This window comes from Brachycentrus maculatus, unplaced genomic scaffold (assembly GCF_059751285.1).
Source record: "Brachycentrus maculatus isolate JH-2025_06_01 unplaced genomic scaffold, ASM5975128v1 h1tg000353l, whole genome shotgun sequence".
In the NCBI taxonomy this organism is placed as follows: Eukaryota; Metazoa; Arthropoda; class Insecta; order Trichoptera; family Brachycentridae; genus Brachycentrus; species Brachycentrus maculatus.
Genome location: NW_028281102.1, coordinates 380,279 through 397,571, shown reverse-complemented (window position 1 = coordinate 397,571; position 17,293 = coordinate 380,279). Strand labels below are relative to the sequence as shown.

At 31.7% G+C, this 17,293-nt stretch overlaps 1 protein-coding gene across 2 annotated transcripts; it reads left to right on the top strand.

Moving 5' to 3' along the window:
• The first annotated feature begins 361 nt into the window (after positions 1 to 361).
• Positions 362 to 17,065, top strand: LOC148303720 (uncharacterized). Of its 2 annotated transcripts, none has more exons than XM_088269485.1 (11): positions 362 to 449; positions 5,152 to 5,217; positions 5,959 to 6,048; positions 6,365 to 6,534; positions 7,116 to 7,286; positions 8,221 to 8,363; positions 10,383 to 10,631; positions 12,160 to 12,291; positions 13,598 to 13,690; positions 14,218 to 14,390; positions 14,825 to 17,065. In XM_088269485.1, coding segments are annotated over exons 2-11 (2,037 nt in total). In that variant the 5' UTR covers positions 362 to 449; positions 5,152 to 5,215; the 3' UTR covers positions 15,639 to 17,065. The 2 variants fall into 2 exon arrangements, with proteins under 2 accessions (XP_088125611.1, XP_088125612.1); XM_088269486.1 differs by lacking the exon at positions 362 to 449 and adding an exon at positions 1,324 to 1,569.
• The last annotated feature ends 228 nt before the right edge of the window (positions 17,066 to 17,293 follow it).

Genomic DNA, 17,293 nt, shown 5'->3' with positions numbered 1-17,293 from the left:
AGAAATAAAAACAAAGTCTTTTTATTTCTCAAAATAATATATCAATATGATCCACAAAGTAAATGCTTTCAATATTCAAAACTTAATAAATTGTGTTTTGAGAAATAGTTACTGTAATTTTTTTAACGCAAATAGAATCACAATTTTTCACGAAGTGGTACAATAAAGCGTAATGTACAACCAAGTGCTACGCGAGCCAAAAAAAGTTGTGAGGACGAAGTTGTAAGAACGAAGAACAAAAACAGGTAGGTACTCTGTCAAGTACTTTAGATCTCACCTACCGGACCTCCCCGGTAAATGAAAATGAGTTTGTCTATGGTAAACCTAAATTTGCACCAATCATGGATTGCTAACTCAGTGGCAAATGGCCGCTGTGAAACGTTAGTCTGTGTGTGAAACTGTTGTGCGGCTGTAGTCTTTTTTACCCGTTTCGGTGGGCTGTGTTTTGGGTATGCCGTTCGCATATTTTTTTTTACCTAGCTTCTACTACCTATCTGTTTTTTTTTCATTTTCTTCACTAGTTTTAAACACAATTTTATACCGTAGTACTTTAAACTGTGCTTGTAAATACTAATTATTTTTGCTCAGATATCGGTTGTAGTTTTTTTAAATTATGTTTTTAATTACCAAACGTCCAAGTGACTAAAATCTGGCTAAGAATTATACAACACCGCTTATCATGGCCCTACTTAGGCTTTTATGATTTTAAAAGGTTTTTTCAAAGTTTTTTAGCCTATACCCACTTTTTTATATTTATTGGTTGCCTTAGATAAATTATCCTTGCCTATTATGTACAAGGATTTATAGCATATTTAGTTTATATGTCTTAAAAATGATAGTGGATGTGTATAGTCAATAATAAATGAATACGGTTGATCTCTTAAAACAATACAATAGACACAATGGATTGAGTATCTTATATCAATCAAGATTTGTCAAATAGCTTATTTATTTGTCTTATTCGTTTTGTCATATTTTCTAAATAAGACACCACTAAATCTGATCAATCTGCCTTATCAAGTTTTGTGAACTGAATATCATCTGTTGCACATTCTGACATTCTGTTCAATTCAATTTAATTCTTATACCTAGTTGCGAGTGATTTTTTTGTATATTTAAAGTTATTATAATTTCATGTAATTCCTGAGTGAAAATTCTATCTTGCTATCTCGCTATATGCATTATTTTAAACAATTCAATGATTTTAAGTCAGCAATAAGGTTACTTAGGTTAGGTATATGATTCGATTGTTTTCATCGAATTGTTATTTTTATCCGTGATCCGATAATTTCCACGCGCATGCGCATCGCAATACCAAACGTCAAAATATCAGACGTCAAAATCATTCAAAGTAAACGGCCTAAATGTCTTGACGGGCAATGACGGTTTTTCTTTTCTGTTTTAACCTGGTTTATTATTTATAATACTCACTTTTTTTTATTTTTTCTCATGTAATTTCCGCGTAATGTATTTCTTAAAGTGTTTTCTGTTTACAAATTTTCAAGTAAACTAACATACAACGTGCCTTATGAGTTTGTAGAAGTGACCAGTGTTTCGCGTATGATTAAGGTATGTCTTTTCATAATAATAGTTATCTCGTCTTCTACAGGAAGAATACTAGTGACCATTTACAGGACTGATGGTGACCAGTGGGAAAGGTTTTATGTTTTTCGTACTCCGCGTAAACTATAAATTGCATTTTTACGCACAATTATAGTGACGTATTTTTATCACATGTCGAAGAAAACATACAATGACATTTTTTGATTGAATTTCTGAAACAAAAATCTTTATTATTATTCTTCTTCTTCTTCATAAGCCCTCTGTTCTTCACTGCTGGATATAGGCCTCTTCCGTATCCTTCCATTTCATTCTATCGGTTGCTGTTTGCAGTTTCTACCCCCTACAGCGGCTATGTCGTCGGACCATCTCTTTTGGGGTTATCACGTTATTTTTTTCTCATCCCCTTCTTCTTCAGGATTATCTGATTGAAGGTGATCTGATTCCTCCATCGACTGTTCTAATTCTTGATTTGAGAGTGCTAATGTGCGAAGGCAAATAGCCGCAAGTTAAAAACATTAGTTTTTCAATAAACGAGTTTAAAGTTAACTTAAAGGCGGAGACTGACCGTAGCATTTCGTCGTAAAAAAACAAAACATCGTAACATCGCTCGCGGCGAGCATGTTACGTTATGATGTTACGGCATTGCTGACTGACCGTGATCAGTGCTCGCTAGTGGCCTTGTGCTCAGTGTTGCCATATGTCACACCAAAAAATCTGAAAATCTAAATCAATAACCCAAAATCTGTATGAATCTTTGCAACATTGCATTTGTACTGTAGTTAAAATGTCGGACGACGAAGACGTGATTCTTGGTTCTGTGATTTTAATAAATTACTGCTTACTCCAAATGAAGAAAAAAAATATAGTGCCAATCCCCACAAATTCCCCGCAGTTTGGGGAATTTCCCACAGATTGGCAACCCTGTACTAACCTAAAATTGCATCCGACTTCGGATGGAGCATTCGGAACGAGCGGCGAGCAGCTCGGCTCGGTGTACTGACTGCCTGAATGTTCGCATCGTAACTTGTTACGTTACGACGAAATGCTCCGGGCAGTCTCCGCCTTAAAATGATGCTTTTCGCCAACACATGTATCAAATTAATAAAATGTTGCGGCTATTTGGAAAATGAATATCTCTGTAAAGGAAAGAGATAGAGCAAAACTGTGATTGTATATGATAAAGGCTAGTTATAAGAATGCTTTGAGCCGTGTTACGCCAAACAGCCGAAACTTGAGTTACGGCTAGTAGTTGCCTTTACACATTATAGTGGTTAGTCATGCGCATCTAACAGTTCAGTCACATCTTCGGTTGTTGCATCTTTGAATCCGCATTGGCCACCAACCGGCGTATTTGTGAATCGGCATAAATCAAACGGGCACACAACGACGGTTAACTGTATTAGATTTATTTACATGCATCTGTAAGTGATAATTTTATTTTTAATCCAAATCAAACTAAGGGAATATAATTTATGAAAATTTTACATTTTTTAAAATAATATTTGTTTTAAAATTTTAAATATCAATCTGATTGTATGTCATCATGATACCAGTAAATGCGTACCACAATGAAACATTAATTTCAAAATTTAAAACACAACTTTCTCGCTTCACCCTAATATTGCTGCTTTGTATGGTAATTAGTGCGCGAATCTACTTGCAATGAAAGCATTTATGACAATTTTTTTTTTTATAGAACTTCAGTAACATCAATAATTATAGATTTTATAAGTTTTGAATTGTGCTATTTATTTTATATATGTGCGGCAAAACCTTGTATGATAGATATTCAAATGATGATATAAAGAAACAATGCAAGGCTCAGATAATCATTATCGATAAAATTAAGAAAGATGTATCGAGATGGTTTGGGCATGTGAATCGAATTAGTGAAGAAAGGATAGTAAAACAAATATACCAGCCAAATTTGGTTGGTAATTGAAGCATAGGAAGACAGAGGAAAACTAAGCATGATCAAGTATTTCAAATACTTGAAAGTGGTCAGGTCAGGAGTCGTAATAATTGGCGTGTATGTATGAGAAGATGTATGAATCTAGAAGCGAAGATTGTGTGCAAAAAAGACAGATTTGTGCTGCGTTCCATTCTATCTAGTTACTCCTGCGGAGAAGTGGCATGATGGTTAGTTTGTGTTTGAGTTTTAATTTTATTGTAATTCCCCTACTTTCCGGAGATAAAAAAAGTTTTAATTTTTATTTTTATGAAAAGTAGGGTAATTACAATACAATGTAATCTTATCAGATTAAAATAATAATTTAAACATTTATCTTATTTATGTTTGTGATAAATATTTTGAATTTCTATGAATAATACATTATGGAAGCACACAGCATTGGAAAACGAAAAGGCTTGAAGGGACATTTTTTTTTTTTTTTAAATGTTCTTGCAGTTTTATAGTTTACCTTCCTATTAGTATCAATGAACTGCTGATTCTCCCATTTATCAATCAATTACATACGTCCAATTTGTTTGATACAGGCACTTTCTTTGATATAGGCAAAGTCCCGATATAAAAATAGCCGATGATATACGCCGATATTAACACTAATTGACTGCTGCTACTATACTTCTCCTGAAGCAGTTTATCTGTACAGCTTTTCATATGACGCCATGATTTTAATCCATATCTTATAACGGATTCTACCAACGAAAAGTAGATAATCTTTAGGCGAGGTAAAGTACTCACTAGAGCCCGCAGACGATCACAAAGTTTTACAATATGAGAATCCCATTTGAAATAACTATCTATACATAAGTATTCCTTCTTCTTCTGCTTGGTGTAGGCTTTTAGGCCTGTTTTTAAGAGGAATTAACCTCCAGTTATGTCGATTCCCAGCTGTCAATCCATCTCTTTTAGTGGTCTACCCGGGAGTCGACTACCATGGGGTTGGCCGTGGAGTGCGATGTAAGGGAGTGTGGATGGTTCTATTCTGCGCATACCATTGTCTCCGTTGCCTTCCCCACCTAACGACATCTTCGATCTCGCATATTTCCCTTATCCTGGTGTTACTTATTTTGACTCGTAGACTCTTGCCAGATATGCTTCTTAGAATCTTCATTTTATTTATGACACTCTTAGCGCATACATATTTCTAATTATCCATAATCGTGGACAAGTTCTATTGTCTCACGATTACATTTTTGTTGTATTTTTTTATGCAAACAGTCAAAGTCATGTGCAATAGTATTAGATATTTGACTCTCTAGCCTGTACGGAGGAAAAATTAATAAGTTCAACTATCAATTCTGCTAATTCATTGAACGAATATCACAATTCATTTGTAAATAAGATCATTGATCGCTCACCGTTGCTAAACATCTCTAGTTTGTGTAATTCTAATGATTTGTGGGACTTCACTTATCCATTATTGACTCTTTGAATTGACATTCATTTAGATTGCGTTATTTAAATCGGTCCATTAGACATTAAAATGATCATGCCGGGACCTCATAAGAATATGCCTCTTATAATATTTTAATAATAATATTTTATATTTTAATATAATAATATATTTTAATAATAATGCTAATATTTTATATTTGAATAAATGTTTTTTTTTTATAATACAGGTTGGATTATTGGTGCTGAAGCATTAAAAGAGGTTTTCATATATCCCGTAGAGAAAACATCAAGATGTAAGTTTTTTCTGAACTGAATACTGATTAGCAAAATTCCATCTAGTCTTGGTCATTATAATTTTATTAATCTTGGTCTTAAAATTAACAGATACCTAGAAGTTCCAATGCTTTGATATGAGTTTATCTTATCAACCATTGCTATCTTACGATACCTTTGGAATGAAGTATTTTTTGAAGAATTCCCCTTTTATGTAAATAACCTCATATTATTGTAAATATGAATGCTGCATATGAATAGTTTTATCTATCAACCTTCGTTTACCCATATCGCTCACTCCTTTCAAGAACGTCATAAATCAAAAATCGTCAATTTTCAGTTGTGCACGTTTTCGGAATGCCCAGAAAATGTACTATATCCCAGCAAAAACGGCATATTTTTAACTCAATATTTACCCGCTACAGGGCAGAAAGTGTTCTTTTTGCATTTTGAAGAAAAGTTATTGTTTAATTATTTTTTTAAATATACTAAATATTTTTCAAATGCAGAAAAAACCTTCAGGTTTTACCCAAAAAGATCAGTTGTACAGTAAAAAGTTCAATAAGTGGCTTGATATTTATTTTTAATACATTATATGATATTTTTAAACATTAAAAACAAAAAATCTCCTGAAAAATCAAGTTTTTTGATTTATGACGTTCTTGAAAGGAGTGAGCGACATGGCCAGTTAGTTTAGGAAGCTCGCGATAGAATATATAGGTTTATTATGCGAAATAAAAAAATATGGATTTTTTCAACAGGGCAAACTCTGAGGTCCCTCCTGAACCAACAACGGCTCGAAAGATTCAACAAAAGTTTTTTGAAATCTTTGGATATGCGGACTGGGAAAAGTTAGTAAAAAATTTATTAATTGATTCGGGAGTCATTTTGTGGTGATATCTATAATGTTTTTATTATTTAAGTTTTTGCTGGTAAATACCACTATTTCTTAAAAATGAATCGCTTTCAAACACCAAATGCTCTAAGCTTAGTCTAAATTTTAGACTTGTGCCCTGGGGACGTTGAGGGATGAAAATGGGGTAGGAGCTGTTTCTCATTTTTATTTCCTTATTTTTAATTTTATTTTTACTATTTATTTAAGAGAAAGATAACAGATTTATATTCAATCCTAAGGAAATGCAAGTATTAATGTAATATTTTTTTTAGGTTTGATTCTGCCAATTTTTTTATGATCAAGCAGAAAATTGCATTCTCTTTATTTGGGGAACCCTCTGAGGCTGCAGATTTCGTTGATTCAAATGATAAATCTACATTTGGGTACACACCTGTGCAATTGAAGAGAGTAACACCTATATACGAAAAAATGTGTGAATTCAGTGAGTGAATACAATATAACAATATTATCCATTTTTTAATTCAAAGTTCACTTGGTGAAAACCACTATTTCTTTGAAATCTATATATGTTATATGTTATAGTGTTTCAATGTATTCCGCACCATTTTCAAACACCGCATGTGAAGCTAAATCGGGATTTCAATGTCGTGTCCTTGATACGTTGAAGGATGGAGAGGGGGTTGGAGCTGTAACTTATTTTTATTAGATTTATTTTAGACTATTTTTAATTTTTTTCTGTGGGAACATGGACAATATGGGGGGGGCTTTAGTCATTGTCATTTTGTTAATTATTATTTATATTTTTATAAACTTTTATTGTTTCAAAATGTTGCAGTTTATGACTTTTCGTATTAATATTTTTTAGGATCTCTACATTATTTTTATATATGTAATTGCTATCTATTACATTAAATGGTTAGGGAACTCTTAAAAATTATTATTTCTTAAAAATAATTTCATGTTGCCCGATTCTTGTTTTGAATTTTCTGGGAGCTATGCCAATTGATGAACTTATACAGTTGCAGTAATATTTATATATTCACCATTTTTTATTATTTTTAGAAAAGTATTCGTCAGATCATCAATCAATTTATATGTCAATAATTTACGTCTGTTGTGTCCCAAAAGACAATAATAACTCTGACATTTACTATTACGATACAATTGAGTCTGATCAAATTCAAGTACGTCCAGTATACAGAATTAGGAGGTGTATAAAAGTTGATACATTGGGTAAGTTTTTTTTTTCCCTCCAAATAATTTTTTATCTTTTTCCCTCAACTGACAGTATGGTATCATTGAAGATATATTAGTTCAGAGTTTGACATACTTCTCCTAGATTTGATAAGGTTACCCCTTTTTGGTTCCGTGTCAAATTTCATTAGACATTAATTTTATTCCAGTTGGCCCTGTCAAACTTCAAATGCCAAATTTAATTTTATTTTTGTTTGCATTATTTACATGGGGTCCAAATGTTAGTGCACTTATTTCACGCATTTTGCAAGAATGATTTTTGAGCAGAAGATTAAACGATACATACATTAGAATATTTAGATTTGGTCAAGGCTTTTTTTCCATGTAACGCAGTGGAACAGCTTTCCGGCATCTTTTAGCACAGAATTTTTTTTTTTTCAAAATCAATTTGACTAAACAATTTTTGCGCTTACTATATAATTCGTCAAAATGACAAAATATGGTATTTTAATGAATATTTAAATGATATTTGAATATATTTTTTTGAATAAAAAACTTGATAAGAAGAGAGTGCCGGGACTTTTTTTGTTTAAAAAAAGACCTGGATGTGATGATCAGTAAAAAAAAATACCGGAAAGTCTTAAATATAACATTTTTGTCATTTTTTCGAGTACCCTTTTTAGTAGACCAACTTTAAACCAATATCTTTACAGAACTGGCCATAAAAATCTATGTTTAGTAATAATGTTATCCTTATTACTAGCAAAAGTCAATTTGTGTTGAGACATCTCTTGGGATAATTGTGACATACTTAGACATTTTTTCAGTATGGTAAGTATTGACGCCTACCAACAGACTAAAGTTTAAAAGAAACTGCCGTATTCCAAAATATTTACCACACATTTTTCCCCAATCCAATCTTTTTATTTTATGTTTTTTTTTGTAATATTTCTTTTACTTATTTTTACTTTAGATAACCAAAAGGCTTGTTGCATTTTTATTGATGATATTGCCCGAATCTATGGCTCGTGGGCCCAGTATTTGAAGGACAATAAACTACCTAAAGGTATCATTGTTGCTCCTAAAGATGGATATTATAACGGAATTATTTGTGATGTAAGTGTATTTATTTTAATTTTTTTATTTATATGTTGGAAAAATATACAACGTCTACTTTTATTAATTATGTGTTTTTGAAAAAAACTTAAAAAAAGATATTTAAATGGCATACAATTTATTTTTAATATTTTTTTTAATTTTCCTTTTTCATTAGCGCATAATACATTTTTTATGTGAAAACTTCAATATATATGGAACTCCAACCATTTTTTGCCTCTATGGTGAAGTGGTCAGCGCGTTTTGCTTCCGTGCTGGAGGTCCTGGGTTCGATTCCCAGGGGAAACTTTTAGTGATTTTTCTCTAACATTTATTTACTGTTTCTCAATATTTATCTACCTGAAGCGCAGGGGTGATAATCATTCCTTCATGTATTTAAATATCAATATAACACTGCTTCCAACGGTGCAGTGCTCTACGCACTATGTTATCTTGATCGTTACTTGCATGAAGTCAGGGTAATATTAAATGTTGGAGTTGTAAATTCACTCATATTTATTTTCACCCTCCCCCCCTGAGAATCAAACCCGGGACCTCCAGCATGGTAGTTAAATATGGTTACCATTACACCACAGAGGCAGACATATTCTCTAGCCATCTAAATTAATTAGTTTGGATTAGCAAAGTTTTATTGAACTTTTAATTATGAACACACGAGCTTATTCTAAGCTCTTAAAGAGACTTTAAGAGATTATACCACAACGAAGCTCCGCTTTTAATAAAAAAACATTTGTTATGTTCTGCCGATAAGTATCGATTTGAAAAAAAAAATCGGTTTCTAATACTATATAAAGGATTGTAGGTAGGTACTGAATTTAAAAAAATCATTGGGTAATATATCCAAAATTAAACAAGGTTTATTAGATTGATTTCTACATTTATTTATGTATATGTTAATACGTGACGAGTTTCGTCTTTTTAAAACATTATCAAACACATAGATAAGACAGATTATCAAAGAGTGTTTGATAATGTCTTAATAAGACGAAATGCGTCACTTATTAACATTTACATAAATAAATGTAGAACTCAATCCAATAAACCTTGTTTAATTTTGCATATATTACCCAACAATTCAATATGGAATTCAACCAACTGTCTGCAGTTACAGTAAATTAAAAAAGTCACATTATAATTTTTAACCCTTCACTGCATCACTTTTTTTTGCATGACTGCATGACTGCATTGACAGTTCGTCTTCGAGAGACAAGTGAAGTTATTATTTTGGCGTTCATAGCACGTCTTTTGGCTAAATTATGAACTATATACGTGAAATATAAATGTATCTAATCAGTAACAACAAAGAATAGTTGCTTATATTTTTAAAGAACGTTTTAACACTAACTTTTGGGTATGTTACAAATTTGATACACTATGCAGTGAAAATGGCAGCCTTCAAAAGGAACTGGGAGTGCGATTAGGACTCGCAAGGTCCGCATTTAACAGTATGAAGGCTGTCTGGAGCTCGGATTTATACTCGGTGAAAACTAAATGCCGCCTATACAATGCCTGCATTGCTCCTGTTCCCTTATACGGCTGTGAAACATGGCACCTTACAAGGGCCCAGAGCAGCTGTGTACTGAGCTTCGAGAATAGGTGTCTGCGGAGAATTTTAGTCATGCGGTGGTTTGACTTTGTGAGGAATGAAGAGATAAGGCGTAGGACGCAGCAAATCTTGGTCACAACTGTCGTCAAAAAAAGGCGATTCAGTTGGCTTGGCCATGTACTCCGCATGCCTCCTGAGAGCCTTAATCAAGCTTGCCTCTTTTACAAGGCATCAGGTTCGCGCCGCCCAGGACGATCACTGCTGACAATTCGTCGGCAGTTCTCGTCAGAACTTCGGGACGCGGATCTGACTTGGGAGGATGCAAGGGAGCTGGCAGCCGACAGAAAAGCCTGGAGACAGTTTGTGGACTCCATATGCTCCACCTAGGGAGCGGATATGGTTTAATAATAATGCAGTGAAGGGTTAATATCACGGTTTATGCATTTAATTAATACATTCAATAATTTTTTAAGGACACTGTTCACGTCACCCTCGAAGTAGTGCCCTCGCCTGCTTGTTCAGGGCTGGCTATCGCACAGCAAGTGGGAGATATTGCCTGCACTACAGTTGCAGTTGGTTCGTTAGGAGTGATGGCAACTGCGATTTTTTTACCTCTAGCTCCCATAGTTGTAGGGACAACCCTCGCTGCAACCGCAATAACTGGTGTGTACGGCGCCGGCGTGTCAACTGCACACATTGTGGACAGAGCTCAACATCAACAGGTTTTTACTTTACATTTTTCCTTTGATTTGTTTTTATTGTAGCTAAACTCGTGTGTTGTCAATTTTTAATTTATTTTATTTATTTCACAAATACATAGATACATTCATAGATACATATTTATTTCATATAAACATTTACTATATGTATTACGGCTCTTTAGGCATGGCCTGTGTTGAGCCGAATACTAACATGTGAATACAAATTTTTTATTTTTTTTTTTTATATTATTTGTTTTTTTTTTTTTAATTATTAGATAATATACATTAATTACAATATAAAGCTTTTTTTAAACAACATTTTGAGTGTTTTCAAATAAAAAATAACTCCTATAATTGGAGATAATCCAGATTTGTCAAAAGTATTTGGAAACACTCAAAATGCTGTAAATAAATTAACTGGTCAACTGGTCAAATTATGAGCTTAAAAGAATAAAATGAAAATGATATTTTCTGGCGTTTCTCATGTGTGTGATTATAATCCAGAATTGGGACTTCACATACAATTGAAAGAGTTTCTGCTTACAGTCCGTTCATATTTATTTTACCTCTGATTTATTTATATTCATATATATTTTATTTTATTCTATTTATGTTCATATTTATTTTATTTTGTACATATTTATAATATACATATTAATACATATTTATTTTACCTCTGATTTATATTGACAAAAAAACATAACAACTAGAGGTAAAATAACTGTAGATTCGCAATAAGAAAAAGCTTATTTTATCTCACAATAGATGTCTCTAGTGAAGCTCTACAGATTCAAGCACAATGTTTTGAAATTGGATCATATATATATATATACTTCCAAGAATATTAGTAGTGTGGTTGTCAATCATGGATAGAATTGGTGCATTTTACACGTGTGTAAAGTGATTACTTAAACCAGCCTATGATGGTCATAAGCCCCGTAAATGTCCAGACTTCCATATTCTTCTTCATCTATGTTGAGATTTCAAACAATAATATGACAAAATAAAGCGTTAATTGAACTAGCTACTAAACTTTTTACCATTTTAAGTATGATGAAGTATAAGTTTCCTGTTCCCTGTAGGCTGTAACATTTTAAGAAAAATTAATCCCATTAAAATTATATATGTATGTATATTTATAGAATATTATGAAGACTTATCTACATATTTGTACGCTGCGTGGTATTGAATATGCACACATTTGTTCCATATTTTTAAGTATTGAAATTAGTATATGACATAGGCTAGAAACAAGCATGAAGATGAGCATGTTTATACGCTAATTTTGTATGCCCGGCCTGGTTAGCACAACATTCAAGATTGGATAAATGTGCTATACCCAGAGAACCATCTAAAAATCTTGTGTCCAAGACTCTAATGTAGAAACCATTTTTAAAAAAATAGCAATTCTTCAACTGTCAAAGAATTAATATTTCTAAAGAAAAATACATCTTTTTTATTCCAAAATGAATTTAAATAACAAAATGTGACTACAGTGACTACTAACACCACCTATTGTCAAGAACCTAAATATTGATAAAATTTTCAGACTATTGGCTTAAAAGATCCTGAATCAAGAAGTTGCTGGCTTAATTTAGGTGCCAGTACTATGGGGATAATCTCGGGCGCTTCTTCTAAATTTATTTCTAAGGTGGCTAGTAATGGAGTAAATATATCAAAGGTAGATTCTTATTATCTTGATTTATATCATGTGATGTCCATTGGCAAAATGGTTTTGACCCATATGTTTATATGCCGGTGAGGTCAGTGGCATACACTGGGTCCTCCTGGAATGAACATATCACTCACTCCTTTCAAGAACGTCATAAATCAAAAATCTTCAATTTTCAGTTGTGCATTTTTTCAAAATGCCCAGAAAATGTACTATATCTCAGCAAAAGCGGCATGTTTTTAACTTAATATTTACCCGCTACAGGGCTGAAAGTGATGTTTTTGCATTTTAAAGAAAAGGTATTGTTTAATTATTTTTTCAAATATACTAAATATGTTTCAAATGGAGAAAAAACCTTCAGGTTTTACCTAAAAACATCTGTTGCACAGTAAAAAGTTTTATAAGTGGCTTGATATTTATTTTTAATACATTGTATTATATTTTTTTACTTTAAAAACATTCTCCTAAAAAATCAAGTTTTTTTTTATTTATGACGTTCTTGAAAGAAGTGAGCGATATGTGTGTGATTATATGTTATTTCTGGTCTTATATTTAACATGTAAATACTGGATTTAATTATCCGAAGGGTTATGTTACTGGTTAAATGCCAAAGGGCCACAACGCAAAAAAAAAACTCTTCCAAAAACGGTATCCAAATCGTCAACATTTTCTTATTCGAAAAATACACTTATGATCTAAACAAAATGGACATTTCTAACGCTAGAATCTGACACGGGTGTCTTTTTCGAATATGACTATTTAGATACCATTTTTTGAACAAAAGTTTAATTTTTTTTAACTTTGTTGCCCTTTGGCATTTAACCAGCGATGTGTTTACAAAGGTTTTAATGGACTCAAAATATTGTTAGTAAAATAACTGGTCAAAAACATGTGTTATTAACTAGTTGCTAGTTTATCTCGAGCGTGACTCTGGCAACGAGTTTGTGTTGCATCGATGAGTCCGAGTGCTTTCTGGGCAAATCGTATTCCAACTTGGTGGTATTACACAAAGTGAATTATGAATGATAAGGAGAGTATTATATTACCATACCAAAAAGTTAACAATGCTTTTAATATACAAAACATCTAAGAAACTTCATCCCTATTAAAGTGGTATCTTGAAGAATAGTTTTCACACCAATATGGACTTTATATCTGCAGACTGCGAGTTAAGTCTAGTTGCTTGTGATTAGGTATTACATCTTCACGTACTAATGATGTATCTTCAATAATTCGACTGAAAAATGCCACCTGAGCAGGAATTTGTGTTTGTTATCAATACTTTCATGTGTTTTAAATATATGCTTATTTTTAGGGGTTTGTAATTGCTCACGATACTACAGTAATACTGGCAACTTTGACCAGTGGAGCGGGACTGGCAAATGGAATTTTTAATGTCATCATCAAGGTACTTTCTTATTTTTTTTCTCAATTTTTATAACATATCTAGCTACACACAGCCACGTGTAGCTGTTGCTCAGTCTGGTTAATGGAATAGAAATACAATAGAAATCACATATTTCTTATATGCTTAAATTTCACAATGCTAGTGAAGCGATGAAAATGTTAAAAATCTATAAAACGATAATGCTATCGAAAACAATGATAATGCTAAATGACAGCAACTGTCAAGAAGCATGTGGTCCGCCATGAACAATTTTATGTGTTGCATGTGTTATTTACTAAAACATCAATTAAAAATGAATTGATTCTACCACAAATCAATTAATGAAGGTATTTTTTGTGTTGGAGAGTATTAATAGCTATTCACGCCCTTATGCTAAAACCAATCACTTACATATTTTGAGCATTTATGTAATAAAAAGCTCTTTTGCTGACTAATTTCACAGTTTATGACATTGAAATCTATTCACTCTATCAACAAAATCTCTTGTAGTTTTATTATTTTGTAATTTTTTTTTCCTTTCTTAACAGTACAACGAGACTAAGGAACGACCGAGTACTTTAGAAGTATTCCAGATTGCTTCGTCTCTATTCTTCCTTACCAACTCACTGATGTCTAACAAAATGGCGTCTACCATTATCAATGAATCGCAGGAATTACAATTATTGAATATAAGAAACGAGCTGTCATCCAATCGCTTAAGGTTAGATAAACCTTTTTAAAACTTGAATGATAGAAGGAGAAAAATCCTTTTTTTTAAATTTGTTTTGAGATTCTGTGGATAAAAAATATAATTTTTGTAATCGATTTATCGGAAATTATTGAATAACTTTGTTAAGAATTTTGAATTTACTGTTTTTGACTCAAGGCTTTCCATGCTCAGTCTTTTGTCTAATTAGTATACTTAATTCAATTGTGTCTCTGTATTTTATTTGCTCTGTTAAATTTTAATAGAAGAATCAATAGTGTCTCTGTATTTGCTCTATTAAATTTTAATAGAAGGATATGACTAAATGATACATTTTAACTGATGATATAAATTATAAATTTAAACTAAGGATTTATTTCTGCACATTCATTTGGTTCTTATTTTTTTGTCAGATATTATTCATTAATTTGAATTATCTTCACTTTTAGAAAAATCTATGATAAAGTGGTTGCCGAAACTCGACGGATCAATGGTAAAAATAGAGGAAACATTGAAATAATAAAAGGGGTTACAGAAATTAAAAATCCCGAAGAATTTTTCCGGAATATACTTCGGTTGAACAAGAACTTTAATGAGCACGGCGTAAGAGTTTCAATGAGTGCCGGGCAGGCTGTGTTAAACGGTGGTCAAGTCATCAACCCCCGAGAGTTTTACAATTTGAACCCTTCAGAACGATCTCTGTATTTGAATACCTTAGGCCCTGCTAATCTATCCGCAGCAAACGTACCGACGAAATTATCAGCCGGGAGTTTTCCATCCACGAGTATTAGCATACCGATATTACCTACTCTGGGCATCATCAAAAAATTGGTAGACACGTTTCCCGATTTGGAAACATCGTCACCGGATGACATTCTACAGTATGTTGCATGTAAAATCTGTGAATTTGCCAAAGATACCGACATTTCTAATAAATTCATGCAAATTTTCAAGGCAGTTGTGGATAGTCTCAATACTTATATGAAAGAACAACTTGCTTGCCTGGGAATATGTGGTAACGATGTATTTTTACGAATATTTTGTTTTATATATGAATATCTAAAAAATATATGCGGCTCTGATAATCCAATCTATGCAGTCATTGAGATGTTTTTCCAAAATGGTCAGTTAAATGAAGTTTGCATTTTCGACCTGTTGAAATACTTCAAGGACAAACTTTTTAAAGATTATTGTGAATCAGTAGAAACTCAATACGAGACAAGATGCAACATCTGTAATGGCTTGACTTTCGCAAAAGATTAAAAATAATTTACTGTAATTATAACTTGGAATTGATATACACATGTACATCCGGGCCTAGACAAATACATATTTCTATTTAAATAAGTATTTCAAAAAATATGTATGAAACACTTTTTTCATATAAAAGTTCTGAGTAATTTTTTTAAACATTATTTTATTCATCCTAAAAATTATTTCATCTTAATAATTATTGAAAGAACACGCATACTTTTTTGATTTGGATATACATACATTATATTAACTGTACCCGGACTCTCATTACTGTGGCGCAGTATGGTTTAATGGAGAAAAAAAAACAATTACAATTTTATTTATATAGAACAAAGATAGATAAAATACTCGCATATTTGAATGATATGTTTTGTCGAAATTTCAAAACTAACAGGGAATGACTTTAAAAAATTACATTAACATTTTTATTTCCATAGATAGTTTACATGTACATTTTCCTGCACAAATAATTTCTCAAATTTTGCATCAGTTACAACTGTTTTTTTTCCACACCGAATGTTTAACCGCTATAAAGAACCTTTTTTATTACTTCAAAATCTCAATTATGCAATTAGTTTTTATGTTTATATATTTTTGACTTAATTCAGGCTACATTATGATGCCTAATTGAATATGTATACATATATCGGTCTAGAGTCTTGAAGATATTATATACATGCTTTACATGTTTACTTGTTATTAGATTTAAGTTTTGTACTGACATTTTTTGATAGAACTTAATTTTATAAAGTAAAATAACAACTTTATAGTTTTTTCCACACATGTTAAATTTGATCTTTTTATTTAACCTGTCTTATGATGTCGGTAAGGACGAAACCTGGTTACAGGTCAAATAACTTATATGCAGAAAAAATTAAATAGGTTTTTTTTTTAATATTGTGCCTATCGTATACCCTTGACGATATTATCACTTTTCATGTAATTAGCGATTATATTAACCACTGTGTCCATCTGATGCAGTGATCTATGCACCATCTGGGTTCGGATAGGTATTAAAATATTTTGTCACATTTAATATTAATTCAATGTTTTACTATTTTAATAGACTGCAATTTTGTATTATTCGTATGTAAGCACATAATGACATGATATTATACATGTATGTATATGTACATATCTTTTCAACAGAAATAAATTAATTTCGATTCGATATTCAGCAAATCTTAATGTCAAAAATATTGAGGTTCAACCGAATTCGGATCTGAGAAAAATTTGTTTTTATGATCAGCCTCTTAAAAACGGATTGATGAACAATATCAAGGTTCCACATGACTTTATTGAGTACTTCCTGATGCATGAGCATTCTCTGAATATATTGCCTTTTTATCGATATCTACGTAATTTTCTAGTGCCTTATTAATATCTTATTTTATTTTATTAAAAAAAAAAAAAAAAAATATATGTATATATATATATATATATATATATATATATATATATATATATATATATATATATATATATATATATATATTTATATAAAAAAAAACTTATTTCAATTATTGCACCCTGGTCATTCCTTTTTCTTTTACTCGTTAAATATCAAATTACTTTAAAATGTCGCACACAAATACACACATACATATATGTGCATACACTACACGCCCGATTTTCTGGGATGGATGATAAAAAAAAATAAAAAA